Source organism: Amphiura filiformis, chromosome 5, assembly GCF_039555335.1.
Source record: "Amphiura filiformis chromosome 5, Afil_fr2py, whole genome shotgun sequence".
Lineage (NCBI taxonomy): Eukaryota > Metazoa > Echinodermata > Ophiuroidea > Amphilepidida > Amphiuridae > Amphiura > Amphiura filiformis.
Window position 1 is genome coordinate 2058840 of NC_092632.1, and position 22621 is coordinate 2081460.

A 22621-nucleotide genomic window follows, 5' to 3' on the forward strand; every position below is an offset into this window, starting at 1 on the left:
TGAGCTAGAAAATCTGTTGATTCAGCAATATGAAGACTTAAATTGACCAATGATGATAGAACTCAATCTAAAGAGATTGAAAAATAGATTGAAATGGATTTTGGATTGACTCTTACTGATTTTGTAGACTGATTTCATCATATCAAGTGTACTGCATATGGCATTTTACCTTGATATTACACTGAAATGTGGAATTTTATCACTTTTACCTTTTTAGGATCTTCTAGTTATTGGACAAAATCATAATTGTGAATCAAACTGATACTAAAAATATCAACTTTTATCTACAAATTTGATTTGCACAGGTGCTTCTACTTAAATAAATGTATGCGCATAAACAAATTTCTGCAGACAAACAACTCTCATGAACAAAAAAGTGTAATGTATTTGTGACAGATCATCCGCAACGCAACGTTGATTTTATACATAGTTACCATAGCAACATATTGTTATTGCCAATATACACATTGCATTTTATGTTGCTATATATTACCAATCAGTGGTGGATGACCTCAGCAAGAGACAATCTTTTTGTTAGTTTGGATGCATGTTTGTTATGCTTGTTTTTGTTCACAAGTTTCAATCCAGTGAATCCAAATAATTACATTGGGATATTATTTTACACAATGATAACACAGTCCCCACCAGGGTCAATTCTCTTGACCTGCTTATTATCCTTATGTTACCGCCTTTTTTATATATTTTTGTTTTTATCTTTGATGACATTTTGAAAGGCAGTGAGCACAGACTGGTACGCTTGATTTTGCCATTTAGTCGGTCGGCATGACGTCACATGCGATAAATCACTTCATCGCATTGTGTTTTTATTTGCCGGGATTTGGCTGCTCCATCTGGCGCCCTCTGACATGAAAGGACATTTTCATTGGGAGAAATCAAAATAATGTCACAAAATGAATACCTCTTGGTGATACAATTCCCAAAGTTCAATACTAATAATATATTTCCACCAGAAATATCACATCAAATATAATTGAATTTTCATCCACAAACATTTTGTTAAGCCCACTACATACTTTTTATTAGTGGATGTAGAATATTTGATGTAACATGTCTTCATTATTTAATCAATTCTCATTCTATTTCCAGTAATGTTTAATTTCTAACGAATGTTTGATGTGTAAAATCATCTATAATATATTTCCACCAGACATTCTACTTAACATATTATTAATTTTAAGACGACAAACATTAAAATTCAAACATTACTGAAAATAGAATGGGAATAGATAAATATGAAGAAATGTCAAGTACTTGGAGTCTGTAGTGGCCCTTAAAAGCTGAAAATGGATTGAAACAGATACCCTTGCATCAAATGCTCAACATTGCAAATGAATGGAGTGTGAATCAGCCCTTACTTTTTTAACATGGAGTGTGAATCAGCCCTTACTTTTTTAACATAATGGAGTGTGAATCGGCCCTTACTTTTTTAACATAATGGAGTGTGAATCGGCCCTTACTTTTTTAACACTTTAAAAAAAGTAAAATACTTACAAGTACAGTCATGCTTTGCAGGAGGACAGTACATACCAGGGTAATAAAAAAAAGTATGAGCTTTCTTCCAGAGAGGGAGTACCCAAGTTTGGTTTGGGTAGCCAGTGTGCTGCTGAGAAGTGGACCCATCAATATACCAATTTTTCAATAAATTTGACCCTTCAATATACCAAAAGTCAACATTTTCAGCCAAATTTAACAACATTTCCCCAAATTTTTGGACATTTTTAGAAAAATGTCAAAATTTTGCTATTTTTTAAGTAGTCATTTGTACTAAGTACCCCCCTGCTTTCTTCAGATGCCATAATTGCAAGTTTGATGGGTCAAGTGGGGATGCCATCAATCTGGTCATTTACCTTGAATGCCGTAGGATAGGAAGTCTACAAACGCATAAATCTGTGCATATTGTAATCATCCTGTCCCTTGGATGTCATTTTAGCTATGCTTGACTACCACGCTTGTAGAAAATCTGGCTTAACCTCATGCATGATGGCGACTCTCTTCTTTCCAATTCAATTTTTCATTGAAAATTATATTTACTGGCTATGAATAATGCGTAAAGGCACATTTTGTGATTTTGATATTTTTTTCAGTATGGATGGATATGTATATTGCCCGGGGGGGGGGCACTTTGACAAGGGGTTATCATTCATGAACATGGACTTTCAAAAAGCAACCTAAACATGTAAACATTGATTTGAAAATGTTTATTTATATAATTCCTGTTGATCATGCCACTGTTTTCCATGTTAAAAATGATACTTGCAAGACTATTGGCATTATTATTCTTACTCCCTATCCCTAGTATTTTATGATCCTAGCATCCTCTTTTTATTACATATTTCGGTAGATATCCACAAAGAAAGCTTATTCCCAAAATTTCAGTTGATTCAGATTTTGCATTTGCGAGTTATGCATGATTATGTTCTACACTGCTCCATAGGCCACTGTTGTAATTTTGTTCTGGTATACCAGAACGTAATTTAAATTTGACCATATTTGTCCTATACAAATTAATCTGCAAGACATATTTTGCAAACAAACATTATGTAGCCAGAAGTTTCCAGCGGTATAAAAATATCAAGTTTTTTGTTGAGAAAAGTGGAGGGCATGAGGCTGTGGATTATGAAATACTCCTTTAAGCAAGTAAATTATCAATTTTCTCTTGACTCAGACCATTTATGTGAGACGCAAATCCCTCAAGTGGAAAAACACATATCTTCACAAGGGCAGAAAGTTTATCTGATTTCATACAACTTGTTTCTTAATATGTATGATATATTCAGCAAGAATACCCTTTTTCTCAAATTTGCCAATTTTAGATACCCTATTCTTACACTGCTTTGATATTGAAAATTACCCTTTTTAAGGGAATCTTTGTTCGTGGATGAAACCCACTCATCAATTACCAGTGGGCCCCAGGAATATGTCAATGACAGAATCATTTCTAAAATTTCAGCTGATTCCATTCCAACTATGTGTTTACAAGATATGCACAGTGGCAGCAATGAGAATTTTTTTCTGGGGGGGGGGCATTGGGGGAAATTCAAGGGGTGCAAAGCGACAAATTTTGTGCAAAATTGCAGCAAAAAGTGGAAATTTACACAATTTTAGGGTTTTTCCTCAAAAGTGGGGGGCAAGAAAATATTTGGGCAAATGCCCCTTTGCCCCCCCATAGCACCGCCACTGGATATGCATAAACATGTATTACACCATTCCCTGGACCATTGTGTTGTAATCACTGTCAGTTGCCAGACAGAAAGTACAAATTGGATAATTTCTTTGGCAAATGACCAAATCTGCAAGTAATGTTATGTAGGCCTATACTAACCAATTAGGCCTAGCAAGATGGTATCAATATCTCAACTTTATTAGAGGTGAGTGTAGGGATGAGGTTGTGAATCATGAAAATAATTAACCTGCATGTCATCAAAATTAGACTGAAAAAAACCTTCTGAGATGAGATTACTTTCAATACAAAAAACAATAAATACAAAAGACACTGAACACATCACTAATTATTCCTAGGACACCATGTAATCAAATTAACAAAAGAAAAGAAGGACATTAAGTATGATTTTCAACAAGTTAAGAAATTGGTTACTTCCCATCAAGGACAATAAGTATTTCTATGCCCTCTTTTACCTGATACGTTTTCTTTCACTTAATATATTTCCTAATTTTCAACAGCATAGTATTAACATTTGTAACTGACAGAAGTAATTAAAAAGGAAAGCAATTGTCAGCAAGTTAAAATGATGTACTTCCCAGTTTAAACAAACCAGAAGGTAAATGGTCGTCCATGACAGAAAATGCCCAACCTATCCATCGAGGATGTTGACCTGAGACCTAATACTCATAGATAATAATTATCAAGCCTTCATTAGTTAGCAGTGGTGGCGCACTAGGAATTGTTTTTTGGGGGGGCATTGAGGGGAAAGTGAATTTCAGGGGAATGCAAAATCACCAAATTTTGCACAAAATTGCAGCAAAATGTGGACATTTTCGTAATTTTGGGTTTTTACTGGGGGAAACAGGGGGAAGAGTTCTGACTGGGGGCATTTGCCCCTCATGCCCCCGATGGCGCCGCCACTGTTAGTTAGTTTGATAGAGAGGAACATTCTATATTTCCAAAGATTCTGGGTTCTTGGGAGACATGTACATTGATTTTTATGTAAAAATAAACTGAATAAAATTCTGTCTTGACATAAAAAAAAAGAGTGACTAACCTATGGGTTGATCAAAGTGTACTTTGGGTTGAGGGAACTAACTATATACAATGGCTAGAATACTCTATACTATCACACATGCAGGAACCATCATTTTAATGACAACAATTAATAGATGATGTCAAATAAACCTAATCTAGGCTAACAATGGTGCAAGTTGTGAGGTAGGAGGAAGTTGACTGGACATCGGGAACACAATGCCATCTATAAATAATCTCTATCTTGAACTTATATGAAATAAGTTTTACTATTAAATGTGGGTCATTCAAGAATCACATTGGTCACTAGGTATTTGAGGGTCAAATAAAGGACATTTGAAAAATTAATAATATTATCAATAAATTGATCATGCAAATGAATGGATTTTACAAAACATTTTTTGAGATAAATATGACTTTTTGTCCTTAAAAGTTTGCTGGTGATTTCAGCAAGATAGAGTACAATATGGCAATTTCAAAGTCATAATGAAATATGGTGAACATCATGTATGAAATTAGTCTGCCTCGTAGACCTTTTTTAAATAGTACTTCTGGTATCTATTACTTCCAAGAATCCAACCAAGTTCTAGTGACCTTATGACTAAGCTCACCCAAGAAAGAAGAGTCTCCAAATTCTAGTGACCACTCTCCCTTATGACTAAGCTCCCCATCAAAGAAGAGTCTCCTGGCTTTGGATTTGACCTTGCAACCTCCCTATAACACTATATTGTTATGGTCATTTATAGATGAGTTGACTTCTGACATCAATGCCTGGCAGTATGCGCACGCATCATCACAATTTCCATTGTTTTTTGCCTGGCAGTATCCGCGCGCATCATATTTTGTTCAGAGCTTGTGTTTTTAAAACTCCCGCCACATCACAATAAAGCTTTTGAACAGTGTAGTGGTTCCATGGAGTTCACTCAAGCATATCGATATACCAGTCCCTTACCTTTGTTGATAAACATTGAGGCCAACTCATCTATAGAGTGCATAGTTCACTATCTGTTTCAAAGTTAGCAAACCTTCTTATCTGGTACTTTGCAGGTCTTGGAAAGTGGCAGGGTGTGTGAAATTACCATTGCTTTAAAAAATGGGTCTACGAGGTAAACTAAAATATGTGTGATCCCCTAAACATGTTAACCAAGGTAAAAAACAAGATTTTACTCAAAATTTTCTCTCCAATCATTCAAAGCAAATTTTTGGACTGAATTTGAAAGATTAAGCGTGATCAGAAAACATATAACCCATTTCTTGAAAATCAATGTTTTTACAATCCATAAAAATGTAAACAAGTCACCCATCTGCATGGTTACAAAAAACTTCACTTTTTACTCTTTTTTGGTCATGCTTGTGTCCCTCAGGGTTCACTTTTTACTCTTTTTTGGTCATGCTTGTGTCCCTCAGGGTTCACTTTTTACTCTTTTTTGGTCATGCTTGTGTCCCTCAGGGTTCACTTTTTACTCTTTTTTGGTCATGCTTGTGTCCCTCAGGGTGGACTTTTTACTCTTTTTTGGTCATGCTTGTGTCCCTCAGGGTGGACTTTTTACTCTTTTTTGGTCATGCTTGTGTCCCTCAGGGTTCACTTTTTACTCTTTTTTGGTCATGCTTGTGTCCCTCAGGGTGGACTTTTTACTCTTTTTGGTCATGCTTGTGTCCCTCAGGGTTCACTTTTTACTCTTTTTTGGTCATGCTTGTGTCCCTCAGGGTGGACTTTTTACTCTTTTTTGGTCATGCTTGTGTCCCTCAGGGTGGACTTTTACTCTTTTTGGTCATGCTTGTGTCCCTCAGGGTGGACTTTTACTCTTTTTGGTCATGCTTGTGTCCCTCAGGGTGGACTTTTTACTCTTTTTTTGGTCATGCTTGTGTCCCTCAGGGTGGACTTTTTACTCTTTTTTGGTCATGCTTGTGTCCGTCAGGTTCACTTTTTACTCTTTTTGGTCATGCTTGTGTCCCTCAGGGTTCACTTTTACTCTTTTTGGTCATGCTTGTGTGTCCCTCAGGGTGGACTTTTTACTCTTTTTTGGTTATGCTTGTGTCCCTCAGGGTTCACTTTTTACTCTTTTTTGGTCATGCTTGTGTCCCTCAGGGTTCACTTTTTACTCTTTTTTGGTCATGCTTGTGTCCCTCAGGGTTCACTTTTTACTCTTTTTTGGTCATGCTTGTGTCCCTCAGGGTTCACTTTTTACTCTTTTTTGGTCATGCTTGTGTCCCTCAGGGTGGACTTTTTACTCTTTTTTGGTCATGCTTGTGTCCCTCAGGGTGGACCTTTTACTCTTTTTTGGTCATGCTTGTGTCCCTCAGGGTGGACTTTTTACTCTTTTTTGGTCATGCTTGTGTCCCTCAGGGTGGACTTTCATCAAGCATTCACCTATATGTCCGTAATCAATGACTAATTTTGATTCATTGCATCATATTCGGTTTAAATTCAATGTGAATCCAGTTTAAACTAGATAGTTTGTTAGGAAACATTATTCAGGATAGATGTTACAAAATGTCACCAATATGTGTAGCTGTGTGTTACCAACCAAAAATAGCCTCAACTATTATACTCCTGGTCAAAAAAATCCCCCATACATAGTGATCCAACTTTTGTGTCCAGAAGTTATGAAATGAAACTAAGCTAAACTAGGAGGTAAGAACGTCCTCTTTTCAGGTGCAAACTGCAGCACAATTGCCAAATTTGGCATAAATCAACGATCATGCCCTCAATCCTATGAATGAACCCCGTTCATACATACCCAACATTCTGAACATTGTTAGCAATTCAATACAAATGAAAATAATAAGAGGTTACAAGTTTAAATAACATTTCCATACCGTTTTCCATCCAAAATTGGGAGAAAATGAGTAGACCTACTTGCAGGAAGCAGCTCGGCTCACCAGGTCAACGGCCTTCAACGCGTTCATCTTTTGCGCTCCGCGTGAGATGGGTTCCAACGCTGCGTTACGCAGCTTGTTTATGCCCTGCGTACTGGTCATAAACGGAATTTATGACCAGCACAAAACGGCCCAAATCCAATCAGAAATGTCGTTATATCGTGAGTATGTATGAACACAATGTAATTTCCAATATTATGCAAAAATTGGGCATGTGGTAATTGTACTTTTTTCCAAAAGTTGACTTCCAACGTCTGTGAAATTTAGTGATTATAAAGAGAACAATGTCTTCTCACTGTGAGCAGACTGAAGATAACCATGGTTCCATAATACATATATTTTGTACTCATTCATGTGGGAGAGAGTTTTTTTGACAGGGAATATAGTTTTATTTTATGTATCCTTCAATATTTTATTATAAATCCAGTAGTTTCTCCTTACATCCGCTTTATGTTTTATGTTTATCAGAAATGATTTTATGGGGATGTATCATAACTTTAGGGTAGGTTGACTCATAACACCATCAGTGTTTACCTACTAGTACCATTGTTTTGTGATATAAGATTTATCTCAGAAATATTTTGCGATATTAAGTAAAAACTAGCGGAATACCCGCACTCCACATCGGGGGCCCACTAGCTGAGTAAGCGGGAGCCACACACACACATCAAGATAAAAGTGAGTCACGACCAAGGAGGATATCAAAATAAAGAGTTAAATGTTGTATATATTTTATAATTATAATACAAAATGAAAGTGTGAAGCTTTTAACCATACACCAATTTTTAATACCGCACAGTAATACCTTGCAAGATATTCTGATAGTGAACGGGCGTGCACATATTGCGTTGGTACAAGCAACTCGTAGCGGGTGCTTAGGCAGAAAGCCCTCTGTGTGGATGTGCCTATATGTTCAGGTAAAAAGTGGTTGGAACTGGAAATTGATTGATTTATGATATAGACCTCATCCTATGACTAGTGTTATTTCCTGAATATGAGCATAAATTTAAAAGCTATCTAATAATGAACAATTGAGTTATGTAAAGAGAGCACTGTGTTTTGTATTATCCAATAAGCACAATTGAAAAAGTTTTTCAAAAACATCATTTTTTTCAAGCAAAAATTCAAAATGTTTTGAGGAAATGTAACTGTCAGGGTTGTCAAAAGATCATAAAAACATTGTGCAACATTTTGTTACCAAAGTGCATTTATAATGTTGTATAAATGTAGAGTAAAAAAAGTGTTGCCAACATCAGATTCAAACATGGCAACATTTGATTGATTAAAACGACTTGAGAGGTCCATCAAGGACCAACAAAATTTGTTAAATATTTTCAAGTAGCTTAGGAATGGCTGCTAATTCAGGAAAATATCCTTAAGCCATTTTCTTTATTGACCAAATTTGAAGAAAACTTAGGTCCGTATGCACAAAAGAGTTAGGTTAGACCTGTTCTATGTGGAATTTAGTCCCAGGAGAAAGAACATTTTCCTTTACATTTGCTTAAGTTATTTTGCATTATTTTTTAACATTGCATTTAAATCTTTAGAATTTGCTACCTACTCTAGGAAGGAAATAATAGTAAATGACCATTCCTGATGGAACTAAATTTCACTTAGACCAGGTCTAACTTTAGACCTGGTCTAACTCTTTTGTGCATATGGACCTTAGAGTTTATATGTCCGTTGTTGAGATGGTGTTCTTTGTTGGATTCGCACAGAGGTCCTTATGCCTGGACATAAAGAATTGCTGAAAGTGCAGCTTATTCATTGTAGCCTGTAGGGGCTAGTTATTACATTAGCCCTAACATGACCCATGGATTTTTGCTATCGGAAGGGAAAGAAAGAACAAAAATAGAGAAGATTAACAAAGAAGTCACTTGGTACCTCTGTGAATCAACCTTTAGACCCTATATATGACTTAAGGTGATTGCATCATGGCATCACATGAGATGCATGCATGTGTAGTGGTTTTCCTTGTAAGATTTTATGGGTGTTAGGGTTAGTAAATATTTTAAACATGCAAAAATGACATGTGTGGGGGATAGTGTAGTTAGGGATTAACAGATCTCAGACGTCCCTTTAAAATATTTAAATATAGGTTGCAATCTAAAATTATCTTTTTACTGATTTTTCAGGTAGGCTATTAAAACCGCAGCTGGCAGCAAGATCTATAAAATGTTGGTGTAAAAGTGCATTATGTAAATCCAAACCAATGATTTATCAGAACACATTACAATTTGCTTTCTGCTGACATAGGGGAGGGTGCATGTAATTCAGATATTATACATGTTGTATGGGTTAGAGTTAGGAAACTTATTGGTATGGCAATGTTGAAAGATGGGTACTGGAATGGGTTATTCCAGTTGAAATCCTTACACCCTCTACAAGTGTGTATACAACAAGGGGCGGGTGAAAGAGGTGTGCGCCAAGCCCGGGACACTCGGAGCTAGTCTGAGCACAGAAAATGTGACTCTCGTACTAGTCTTCTACACAGTCAGTTAATTATGTGGTCCTGACACTCGTTGTTCATACAGTCTGGCCCGAGACTAGGCAAATGTGACTCTTGCACTGTCTTCATGTCGGTATAGGCCGTCTGTACGTTAATTGTACAAAGTGTACAAAATCTTATTTTTTTTCTCGGTGGGCGCCGCCTGGGTAAAAAAAGAAAGAAGGTCTATGTAAATATAAGGATCACTGAGGAGACACTTCTAAATGCATTTAAAACAGCAAAAATCCAGGAGCTTCTGGGGGCTCTGGCCCCTGGCCCCCCACCAGGGCATTTCCCCTGCACCCCACCAGGGACCCTAAGGCTGCCCCTGGACACCACCCATTAGGGGCATGACTCCCGGCCCCGATTGCTCCATTGCAACACTCGACATTGCACACAATTTAAGTCCCCCCTGGTAAAAATATCCTGCATATGACCCTGCTCTATGGAAGACATGACATCAATCTTCCACACAGGGGGTGTAGATTTCAAATGGAGTCACCCTAACCCAACTAGGACTCACTAAAGCTCACTATTAAAACCGCTCTGCGTGCATGCATTCCACGGGACTTGATGACGCAATCAGACCACGTCATATACACACAGGGAATCGCTGGCCGGGCCAACGCCACCTGTGTAGCTACATGCTAGGGATCTTCTGCGTGGCATGCGAGGGGTCCGAGGTTGAATCCCGGGGTGCCAAGTGACTTTCTTCTTCATCTTCTCTCCTTTTCGCTCCTTCTTTCCCTTCCGATAGCACAAAAACCACGGGTAGGGTTAGGGTTAAGCTACATGCATGTTTTTCCTATGTGCCTCCTTAACCCTAACCCAACTAGGACTCACTAAAGCTCACTATTAAAACCGCTCTGCGTGCATGCATTCCACGGGACTTGATGACGCAATCAGACCAAGTCATATATACCCATGGAATCGCTGGTCGGGCCAACGCCACCTGTGTAGCTACATGCTGGGGATCTTCTGCATGGCATGCGAGGGGTCCGAGGTTCAATTCTGGGGTGCCAAGTGACTTTCTTCTTCATCTTCTCTCCTTTTTCGCTCCTTCTTTCCCTTCCGATAGCACAAAAACCACGGGTAGGGTTAGGGTTAAGGTCATATATTCCATAGATGGGGTATGTATTTCAAGTGGAATAGCCCAACTTCCCAGGTCAGATATTGTGAGTTGACATTACATCACATGACAGGAAAACAACAACAGGTAGTTGTAGTACTTGGTGAGAATAAAATAACAACCCATTCTTTGGCTCAAGACAAGCATAAATAAATGTTAACCTTGACTTTGCATAGGGCTTGAGGCAAACAACATAGGATTGAATGCATTCAATGAATCACAGGTAGTATTCGCATGCTTCAATTCATCTCGTAGATCACATTGCAGCAATATTATCCAGATATTTCACAACTTATGGGATCGGTCCTTCTCTATATCTACCTCAACAGTGATGATTCAGTGCAAGGGGGGTCAAGAAGGGAACAAGATGTTTGCACAGGATAGTATAGCAGCTTCCCCCACCCCTGGCTATGAAACTACTCTTCCCCCACCCCTGGCTATTATAGCTAATACTGCTATATGTACTACTGCTACAAGCTAAAAACAGGGTTACAAATGCTGATGGTTCTGGAATTAACCAAAATGGCCAAAAATGATTTTGCAAAGGGTTAAAGAACCTAAAAGATTCTTTCAGTTCAAAGAACTTTTTTCCTTGGATGGTTTGATGTAGAGGATGAAAAGTGTTCTTCAACAGATTTAATAGAACCTTTATTTCTAAAAGTGTACTTCCATTTATGTGCATCCTCTCCCTGTGGCATTTGGATCCAGGTCGGGATCTAGGGGTAGTGCCCCTAATGATTATTCCAGACCAAACTAGGCACAAGAGATAATTCTAAAACAGTAAAGATGAACTTATCAACGTGACCTAGTAGCCTAAGTAATTGAGACAGACAGTGATTGTTAATAGAGTATTAATCTACAGCTTCCTGATGACTACCGGTACTTCCTACAACCAAAGGATAGCCTGCTTGTATTAATGTGATTGACCTCTTGGATATCACTCAAATTTAACTCAAAATTTAACAACAGAAATGAACAGTTTATTAACCCACCAGTGTTTGTTTGTTTGTTTGTTTGTTTGTTTGTTTGTTTGTTTAAGCCATCACTCCATTTGATGACATGTTGTGATTCAATTAATTAATTTGAGACAACCAAAATGAACCATTGTTGGCTGTAACTCTGTTGAAAGATGGGTACTCTGCTCTGACTTGTAATCTTTAAAAAAAGTGGATTAGTTACATTTTGTGATACTGGATGTTTATTTCTCGCTTTTTTTACTGTGACTTTTGGGACCTGACACCATCAAAAGATGAAAAACGATCTGCCCATAACCAAAATCTAACCAGTTACATTGCAATAACATTAAATAACAACATAAAATGGCCAATATCAAATGCTTACTAGTCCGACGAATAGGACTTGTTTTTTTCTTAGTTACCAACTATACTCAGACTCTGATCGCTCAAACAAGATTAACCACAAAAATTCACTAACAGCCTGATTCAGGCGGCGTGGTCACTGGACTTTTGCAATTTGTCTTTCTTGCGCCATGTGAGATATTGATCATAGTCTGAGTATATAGTTTGATCAGCTTGTAATAGGCGGGAAATGTTAGGCTTTTACCACTATGCCGAAAAGTAGACCCATGTTAAGAGTGCTATCAGTTGGCCTATCTGCTCCATATTTTGTATGTTAAAGAAAGTAGACAAAGTATAGGACTTGAATTAATAATTTGTGATGCTTCTGGCGAGATGTCACAAGAAGATTCTTAAAATAAAATATTTTTATATTAAGCCGCGATGTTATAAAGCCTGCCGATTACGAGCTGATCAAAGTATAGTCTGGTAACTAAGAAACAAAGGTCCTACTCGTCGGACCAATGTTTACCGCAGATAATTAATGTTGCCCTGCCTGTTGTACCTTATTTTGACACATATTTGCTTGCCTTGTTAGTACAAATAAATATAGGGCTTTAAGAGAGAAAGTCCAGTAATTTCAAATAAAATGAAAAAAACCTGGCCAAATTAAAAATTATCCAATTTCTTTAAAGTTTACCAATGAGTTACACTTTGGTCAAGGGCAATAATGATTATAATAATTTTGGTATTTGTGGCTGGTTACCATGGCAACGACCAAATATGTTATTTTTAATGAATATGGGCAAATTCTTTTTAAAAAGTTGGTTGAAAAAGGCAAAAAGTCAAATGCATGGGTACACAATTCCATACAACACCCAAACCCTATCTTTTGCCAGATTGGAAGGCAAGGTTAGACCTATCATTTAAGTGTATCATCATTGTAATTGAAGCTTCCATTGTGGCAGATACCATTGTTGCAAATAGGGTGTTTTACTAAAATAAATTCATCTGAAAAAGGCATACTTTTAAGTTACCATTTACAATAAAGTAACACATCCTCAAAACTCATACCTGCTCCATGGATGCACTAAGCCTTTGGAAAGTCCTATAGGACAAAATTACTTTGGGACCTTTCATACTTTTTACACAGTGTTTCTAGAAAAAAAAACATTTTTTAAACTAATTTTCGTGTGTGAACGCATTTTTTCTGAATTTTTAAAGCTATGTTTGATCCTTTCACTGAAGGCATACCTATTTTGAGCCTAAAAATTAATATGTCCAACTTTGGGACCTCAGATACTGTTTACACTGTGTTTCTAGAAAAAAAAAAAGTATTTTGTAGACTAATTTTCGCAAGTGTAAACACATTTTTCTGAATTTTTAAAGCTATGTTTGATCCTCTCACTGAAGGCATACCTATTTTGAGCCTAAAAATTAATATGTCCAACTTTGGGACCTCAGATACTGTTTACACAGTGTTTCTAGAAAAAAAACCCGTATTTTGTAGACTAATTTTCGTGTGTAAACGCATTTTTCTGAATTTTTAAAGCTATGTTTGATCCTTTCACTGAAGGCATACCTATTTTGAGACTAACGATTAATATTGAAATTTGGAAACACTAAAAAAATGTTTTTTTTAATCAAGTGTTTCTATATTATAGATAATTATATTTAAAAGTAGGCCTTGCCATAAACTCAATGTATACAATATGAAAAATCAAGATTTCTTCCTTGTGCATAAAATAGACATATAAGCTTTGATTGTGTGCCTTAAGTCATGCTTTTTCTATACTGATAGTTCCCTACCAGTGAACTGGACAGACAAACTACTTGAGAGAAAAGTTTCAAACAGGGGAGGAAACTGGCAAAAAACTAGAAACAAAGGAAGTTGCTAAGCGCATGAGAAAGGCACTGGGTGCAGCTGGTCAGAACCTTTTTTTCTGTCCAAGAATACCTGACATGTCAACAGGTTAGCAGTTTCTACTCAAGAGAAGCAGCCAGGAGAAGACCGAAGAGTACAAGTGAAGCATCAGAGCTCATCAGACAATGATATAAACGCTGCAAACAACATTATGCTTGCAACACCCAGTGATGTTTCAAAACAAAGACATTTGCCATTTTGCTAATGAGGGTACATTATCAAACCTTGCAACAATTGGAGGATATCTGCCAATCATTTCAAATTGATACCACCGATGTTAAGACAAAGAGGAGACAGGCTCCATATATTGAGAAGGTTACCATATTTTCAAAGCAGTGCCCATGCTTTAAATAAGGAACAAGAGTATTTCAATCTGTCTATGCTTCAGGAACATCTGTATAAATACTAACAACACAAAATGAGAAGTAGACAGTGGTTTAACCAAATTTGATCATTCCCTCAAACGTTAAGGGGGTACAACACCCCAGCCCAATTTTGTGCCTATTTTCGCATTTTGTTTTCAAAAATTATACCGCATTGGTGACAAGTAAGATATGTATATTATAGGGGCAAGGACTACAACTACTGCACTGGAAATTTTATTTCAACACAGCCAACAGTTGTGGAGTTACAATCATAAATGAAGGAAAACCAATATTTGATCAATAAATCAATAACTACTTGCCTTGAGTTGCTGAATTTGCAGTGCAGTATTTGAAGTCCTTGCCACTATAATATACATATCTTACTTGTCACCATGGCGCTATAATTTTTGAGAAAAATGCAAAAATAGGCACAAAATTTGCCAGGGTGTAGTACCCCCTTAATTGCCACGTAACTTCAGTAGAACAGACAAAGGCCTGTATTGGATCCAAATTGTGCCACAGAACTGCTGCATTGCCGGGTTATTTAGTCTGTATTATTTTCAATGCAAATATTCAGGTTGTAAAATCGGAATAATACACACTTTGAAAAAAAAATCAGGGGAACTGGCAACACTTGGGCCCACAGATGAGATTTTAGTGTATGATTTGTTGCATTCTGACAATATTTACATAAAGATGTGTTGCTGTATGTTCAATTGTGATGATTGGTAAAAGTATTGTATTTTAATGGTGTATCTTATATATTATGAATTTTCAAAAAATATCAAAGTATCTGGCAACACCCTGTCAAAGAGGATGCAGGTCCCAAGCTGATTTCTTATTTCATTTAACTATCAAGGTCCCTTTTACCTGAATCTATAATTTGAGATCAATCAAAGCGTTACTTTATATATAATGAGCTGCTCAAGTTGGCACTTAATTGACAATCCTGATAAATTGAAAAACACCCCTTTCTAAAAATAATGGTACATCCCAACTCTAGACACCTGGTTATTTTTTTTGATACTATCATGAAGCTGAGACATAATGCTAATACCCCCATGTAAAAATAAATATTCTAAAAACTTTGTTCATGTGCTGCAGATGTCTCAAAATCTTGATATTTTGACCTTTAAAATCTTGAAATGTGTCTAAAAGGGTCTAAATATTGAAATTTGCCTGTTGCCATGGAAACCAAGTGTGAATCAGAAAATTTTTATCACCTACTTTGTTGCTGGTCCATTGACTACTGTTGGGCAAAATATAAGAAAAAGTCATTTTCCAAAGTTGGCCATTGTGTGCTTTATATTTACTGACTTTTGCTCTTAATTTGTTTGAAATCTGCGTTACTTAGGCACAAGCAAACCAAAAAACCATGTTCTACAGATGGAAAAAACTTTCAATTAGGGTTGTTCAGTTGGGCACTTTGTTTTTTATATTAAATAATTATATCTCAACATAATTATATTAAGCGCTATTTCAAAATGTTTGCTAAAATATCACCATAATCTGTACATTTTTTCGCTAAAATATCACCAAAATCTGTAAAAAAATGCAGTTTATTTCATTTGCTTCACTCACATTTTTTCAGTCAAAATCAATCAACCTTTGCCAAAAACCATTATCCATAAAATTGCAAAATGTGGGTCGGTCGGCCCATGGAATTGTTTTTGTTGTTGCTAGGGTTCAGCTATTCAAACTCTTTACTCAAGGTCAGTATGAAACTTATTGCAAAAGTGTGATATTGTTCTTTTGAATATTTCAACTAATGTGTGGAATCCTGTTTGTGACATGCAGGTTGTACCAGGCAGTTGTAAACAAGAAATGGTACTGTAGCATCTCAGTGACCCGTGACATGTATTCTACTATCATTAGCAAACCTACCGAAACTTCCAGAAAAAGGACTGAGTTGCGCAAACCTTCTATTATTTGTGTGACCCATGCCAAGTTCACCTTGCAAACTTTGGACGAATGATAGAGGCTATGCATGATCAAGTAACAATACATGATTGTTGCTCAAAATCTGACAACTTCATGCATTTTATTCTGGGTTTTTTTAACCAGTCATAGGGAGTGGACACACACTAGTGCTGATGGGAACAGGCTCAAGCCAAGCTTTAAAAGCTTATGTGACCATACACCACAAAAAAGGGTTGCAATCTCAGCAGTGAAAATGCCAATAACTCATTTGTGGTAGACGCAGGCCCGTAACCAGGATTGATTTTGGGGAGCTGATTTTGAAAAAGTGAACTTTTTTTCAAAATTTGGACCTTTTTGGACTGGGGAGGGTGGATTTTGAAATAGTGGACTTTTTTGGCCAAAAAGCGATAAAAACCCTATTTTTTCGCTCGCAAATGGGACTTTTGGGGCCTTGGGCAATTTAGAGGGGAGTGTCCGCCACCCCCGGTTACGGGCATGGGTAGGCGGTCACTTAATAAGCATGCTGGTCGGTATGAAGAAAAAAGAAAGAAACAGAATTGAAGAACAATGAAAAGAAAGGCCACTCTCAATAAATCAAGTTGATAATTTTGTTCTTTAGCACTAGGGTCAAGAAATAACTTGATGGGGCAACTTTTTTCGGCGGGGGAGGGGCAAAATACATTTATGTTCTGACTGGAGTGCAAACCGTGTTTGTGTGAACCCCACCCTGGTGGTGCTGCAACTGAGCCGAATGAATTGCACATTTCTTTCCAGGCTTCTTGTTTTAGCAACATAAAAAAGAAGGGAAGGAGAGGGAGAAAGAGAAGAGAAAGGGGGAGGAGAGGGAGAAAGAGAAAAGAAAGGGGGAGAAAGAGAAGGGAAATGGGAAGGAGAGGTGAATGAGAAGGGAAAGGAGAGGAAGGGGAGGGAAAAGGAAAAGGGAAAATAGGAACAATACTGATGTATGCTCCCCCCGGACTGACAATGCTGGTTAATCCGGTTACGCGCTTGCAACCCATCAGCTCTTCTTGCATTACTGTTACTTTACCTGTTAAATTCCTGGTTTGTTTTCATTTGTTACAAATTGTTTGTCTTGTTTTGTTCAGGCCTTTATTTTGTTTGTTGTTATTGTTGCAATTTTTGTTTATTTGTTTTATCATATTTTGTTTCTTGCTGTGCTTTTGTTTTGTTTAAATTTCTTTGATATAGTAAATTCTGTCTTATCATTTGTTTATGTTGGTTTGAATTCTTGTTTTTATTTCCCCATGAACTGTTCTGTTGTGTTTTATTTAGTTTGCTTTGGTTGGGTGGGATTGGGTGGGGTTGGATGTTTGTTTCAATGTTGCAATATTGGCGCTGATTAAGCTGCTGCCTGCAAAATTGTATTGTATCTGTTCAAGTGTGTTTAATGTAAATTCTAGCAATTTGACCTGTGGATCACCATTAGAGTTTGAAAGAAACCCTTCCTTTTTTTGGTTGTCTAGTTCCTGATTTCTACAAAATATATCAACAACACCAGACCATTTATTTTGTGACCAAAAATAGATAGGCATTGCCGCAAGCTGCATTGTATACACTGGTCATTGACCAGGGGGGTATCAGGTGTGACCAAAAGATTCACATAAAAAAGGCCCTTTTCATCGGTCACTGTCATGTACGTATTGTAAAAAGGTATCAAAATTACTGAAAAAGGGTTTAGGGGCAGGTTCATTTTGCATTGCATACTGCATTTTTCTAGAGTTTCTTAATGGGGAGTTGTTAGCTACTTGATTGCATTCCTTCATTCATTCATTCATATTTTATTTCCATAAAAATCACATTACATAAAAAATAATATATACAAACACGATACATATGGAGGAAAAGGCTGGAAGACCAAAAAGGTCTGAAAGTTAGCCTTTCCCTAAAATCAAATGAAATTAACAAAACAAATCAACTTCACATAACATAACTAAAAAACAAGGGAAGGGGGAAGTGCTTGCGGAAAAGATTAATTATATTTGGAGATAAGTTTTGTGGTGGTGGAATGTTTGTCATTTCAAACATTGTGCATGGTGTGTCGGGGTATGAGCAGTTGTGCACTACCATTTGATTTCTTGTAGATTTTGTTAAGTTTTATTAATGAGTGTCTCATAGTTCATTCAAAAACAACAGCACTGTCAGCAACAACAACAACAACTAGCATTCAAAATAATACTTTATGGGAAGGCCAAGAAAATAAATTGCTTGCTTGTCCATAGATCACTTTCAGAAGTTGGGTTGGTCGATCAGAAAAGTATAAGGTGAAGTACTTGTTTGTATATAAAACACTTACTGGCCACAATATTTCCACCAAAGACAAATTTAAGGTAAACCCTACTTTATTTGATATGTACATATCTGACAGACTTAAAATAATGCATTTTGAAGTTCAGCAATGTTTTACTTGTGTAGACTCTAAAAATTTAGATGATAATACGAAATATTGGAACCCTCAGCCAGGTACAACTGCACAGGGGGATAAACATGCAGGAAATGATATTTTACAACATTTACTTTATATCTTTAGTTTCTCAGACGAAAAGTTAATAACTTTTTTGGGAAAATTGTAAAGAAAAAAAAATCAAAAAAAAAAGTTCTACAGTCGGGACTGCAGAGACGGGCGGTTGGACGAGGACAAGCAAATAACTTTTTTTTGCCTAATACAGGAGTTTATTTGATAGGACTACACCAAGGCTAGTCAAGATGACCACTAATAGAAAATGACTGGAAGGAACAAAATAAACTTAGTCTTTATTTTTGTTTTGGTGTTTGGAGCCTTGAAAAGTTGAATAATATATATGAAAACAAAAAAAAGAAAAAAGAAAAAAAATATTAGAGGTAATTCAGACATCCTTGGATTATCTGGTTTAATCTGCAACAATGTTTTGTCTGAAGCTATTCAATGTTCCATAAAACCTTGTTCTACTGGCCCCGCCAACCCAGAATTTACGTTTTGGAGATTTTTGTTTTATTTTGCTAAAATCATGTAGAATCAGCTGTTTTTATTAATTTTGGCTGAACATTTTTAGAAAATATGTTTGCGAACAACAACATCAACAATAGTGAAAGAAGTGAAAATGTTCTAGAAATCATCAGTCTTCTCTGTTCATGCTGAATTATCATTATAATTTTGCATTCTGGATTTTCTGAATATTTCTTCAATTGAGATCAAGTAATTTCCCAGGTGGAAGGGCCCAGGAGGAGAAAGGGAAGTAAAAAAAGGTGGAAGAGGAGGGGGCCCTAGGAGGAAGAGAAGGAAATAAACTTGCCACTAAGAACCTCTAGAAATATGCAGTATGCAAAATGAACCTGCAATCTTTAAGGGATCTAAAATGAGCGTTTATTGCGTTTCGACAGTATTTTTTGTGACACATGAGAGCACCTCAGACCTATCGATTGTATTCTGAATACGAAGCATGTCTTTCTGATATCAAATAATTTTCATTTTTTGAAAATCACAATATAATACAAATTTTATGACAAATTATAAAAATTTGATATGTTTCAATTTTTGATATATAACAGTCCTCAAAGTAATTATATAAATCTAATGATATATTCTTAAAGTGTATGTAGCAGGGAGGAAAAGCCGACGGTCAATTGAAAATTTTGACCTTTCATATTGAAGATATGGATTTTTTCCCAAAAAGACCTAATTTTGTTTGGTGTTTTGGGAAAAAAATCCATATCTTCAATACGAAAGGTCAAAATTTTCAATTGATCGTCGGCTTTTCAACCCACCTACATACACTTTAAGTATAAATCATCAGATTTATAAAGTTTACTTCAAGTACTGTTAAATATCAAAAATATCAATTTTTAATTTTTAATGATTTGCCAAAAATTCAAAATTATTTGATATCAGAATGACATTCTTCGTATTCAGAATGCAATTCGATATGTCTGATGTGCCCTAATGTCCCAAAATAAATACTGTCCAAACGCTCATACCCCAGCCCTTAAGCTTCTTTTGCAAAGCAGATCATACATATTGTCATCCATTTGCACACAGTGAATGGCACAGAAATCAAAATAAAATGAGATTTTTAATAATTCTTTGACATTTCCAAGTATTTTGTTTTTGCAGGAAATAATACAGGTACAGCAGTAGGATTGACTATTGGGCTGATTCTGCTCATTATCATAGGAGTGGTGCTTGTGTTTATTCTGATCAGAAAAAGAATCATGTAAGTATTAAAGTATTCACCTGTATAAAATGAGATTTGATACCGCCACACTTGTGTAAAACAAAAATGATCAAGTGAATCAGTTTAGTGCGATTCAAAAAATTACAGTGTCATTCACTGTTTAAAAGCATAATGTGTGTACACCAACTGTGAGGGGTGGTGCAATAATTATGTGTACCCCGGGGTGAATTCTCAAAATGGTCTGCCAAAAATCGCTTACCCTCCATACCCCCTTTGGCTGGGCCAAAAACCTTTGCCCCCCTTTGATGTGCCAAAAATCTTTGCCCCCCCCTTACACATGCAAGATTTTGGGAACCCGAATTTAAAAGCTTAAATTGTCTTAACATTATAATGCGAAAGAAAGCGAGCAGGAAATTTTGCATATTTTAACGTGTTCAGAACGTTTTCCTACGCCTTTTAGGGCGTAATATAGAAACGGTGCCCAAAATATCTGTGCCAAAAATTGCTTGCCCCCCCTTCGACCTGCCAAAAATCGCTTGACCCCCCTTTTGACCTGCCAAAAATGCTTGCCCCCCCTTTTGGCCTGCCAAAAATCTTTGCCCCCTATAATTCACCCGGGGTACACATAATTATTGCACCACCCCTGAGAGCATGGCAAGGCATGGACAAGCTGGAGCGGGTAGCTCTTTTGACTGCTTTGAGATCTGTGGGGCACAAACTGGTGTGCATTTTGTAGAGGACCATTGCTGCAGCCACTTGACATCTTTGATAAAGAGATGTGATGTTCAGCTCTGTAATCGCTTCCCTTCGCTCACACCTATGATTCGAAGGACCTTTTGGATAGAGTTTAATAATCCTAGAGTGGTGGCGCTGGCACTCATCCAGGACAGTGAGGCATATTCCATCACACTGCGAACTGGAGCCTTGTAAACGGTTGCATTGCCTTTGACATCAAGTTTATTTGCAATTCTCCTCAGAGTGCCCAGCTTCTGTCCTGCTCTGGATGAGACGTTAGAAATGTGCTTGCTTCAAAGTTGGGAAAATAGCTGAATTTTGCCTAACTGTAGTCAAAAATTTTTAATTGTCTCCAAATTTTTTGGGAAATTTGTAAAAAACAACGGAATTTGTGTTAAATTTTGCTAAATATTTTGACTTTTGACATATCGATGGGCCCAAATTTCTTGAAAAATTGGTATATTGATGGGTCCACTTTCAAATTCTCAGCAGCACAACCCTATCCAAACCAAACAAATTTGGGTATCCCACCAGTGAAATCAAGCAAAAGTCACAACGTTCAATTTTCAGATATAGCTAAAATCTGTCCTCTAAACATGCTAAATGTGAGTTTCTAGATATGATCAGCCATTGGGTGAGTTGTTAGATTTGCTACAGTTATTCTCTACACTTCATTTGTGTCATTTGTATGCTTTGTATAGCCTGGTTACTAAATTCTTTTGTCCAAGAGCAAAATGATTATTTATTACCATACCTTCATTTAACAACTGATACACAGCAGCTCTAATTACAGATACATCTATGGTTGGTGATTATTCAAGTGAAAGCAATTCCTTTGTTTTCACCTGTTGATTAGAGGCTTGTTCAGACCGGCTTAGTGTTAAGTCAATGCTAGGCTACTGTGAACAACATCAGTGTTAACTGATGCCAATCATAACACTAAGATGCCACTGAGAAATATTCCAGGGGGGGTATACAAATTACATTTTGACAGGGGTGTACCGCTGGAACTCTGAAACCCCTACCCATATTTAGGGATTTTGTACCTAAAAAATGTCTGATTTGACAGTGTTTGACTATTTATTCTTCTCAAATCGGGACCCATGCTTGATGTTTGTTACCTAAAAAATGGCTGATTTGACAATTTTAGGCCGACATTTTTCACAAATCAGGACCAATGTTTTAGGATTTTTCACACAAAAAAGTGACCCATTAGCATGCAGTACATCCCTGTATACCTTATATGTGACGTGTCATGTCAAAAGGAGACACTTTTGGGCAGGTTATCAATTTTGAGGTTTTTACATATCTTAAATATAGAGATACTTTGCTCCACAACACCGTTTTCCCCAATGAAATTGGACATTCCTAAGCGAAGATATTGAGTTTGTAAGTTATGATATTATAAAATTGGAAATTGAGATATCGGCCTTTAAAAATATTATTGACAATGTTGAGAGTAGGAATTACCTTGAAAAATGTCTTAAAAAATACAAG

At 36.7% G+C, this 22621-nt stretch overlaps 1 protein-coding gene across 1 annotated transcript in view; it reads left to right on the top strand.

Annotated features, from left to right (window-relative positions):
• The window catches only part of LOC140151730 (uncharacterized), a 75458-nt gene that overhangs the window by 39003 nt on the left and 13834 nt on the right, over positions 1–22621 (top strand). The window contains exon 19 of the mRNA XM_072174068.1: positions 20329–20428. Coding sequence (XP_072030169.1) covers positions 20329–20428 — 100 coding nt within the window. The remainder of the gene's footprint in view (positions 1–20328; positions 20429–22621) is intronic.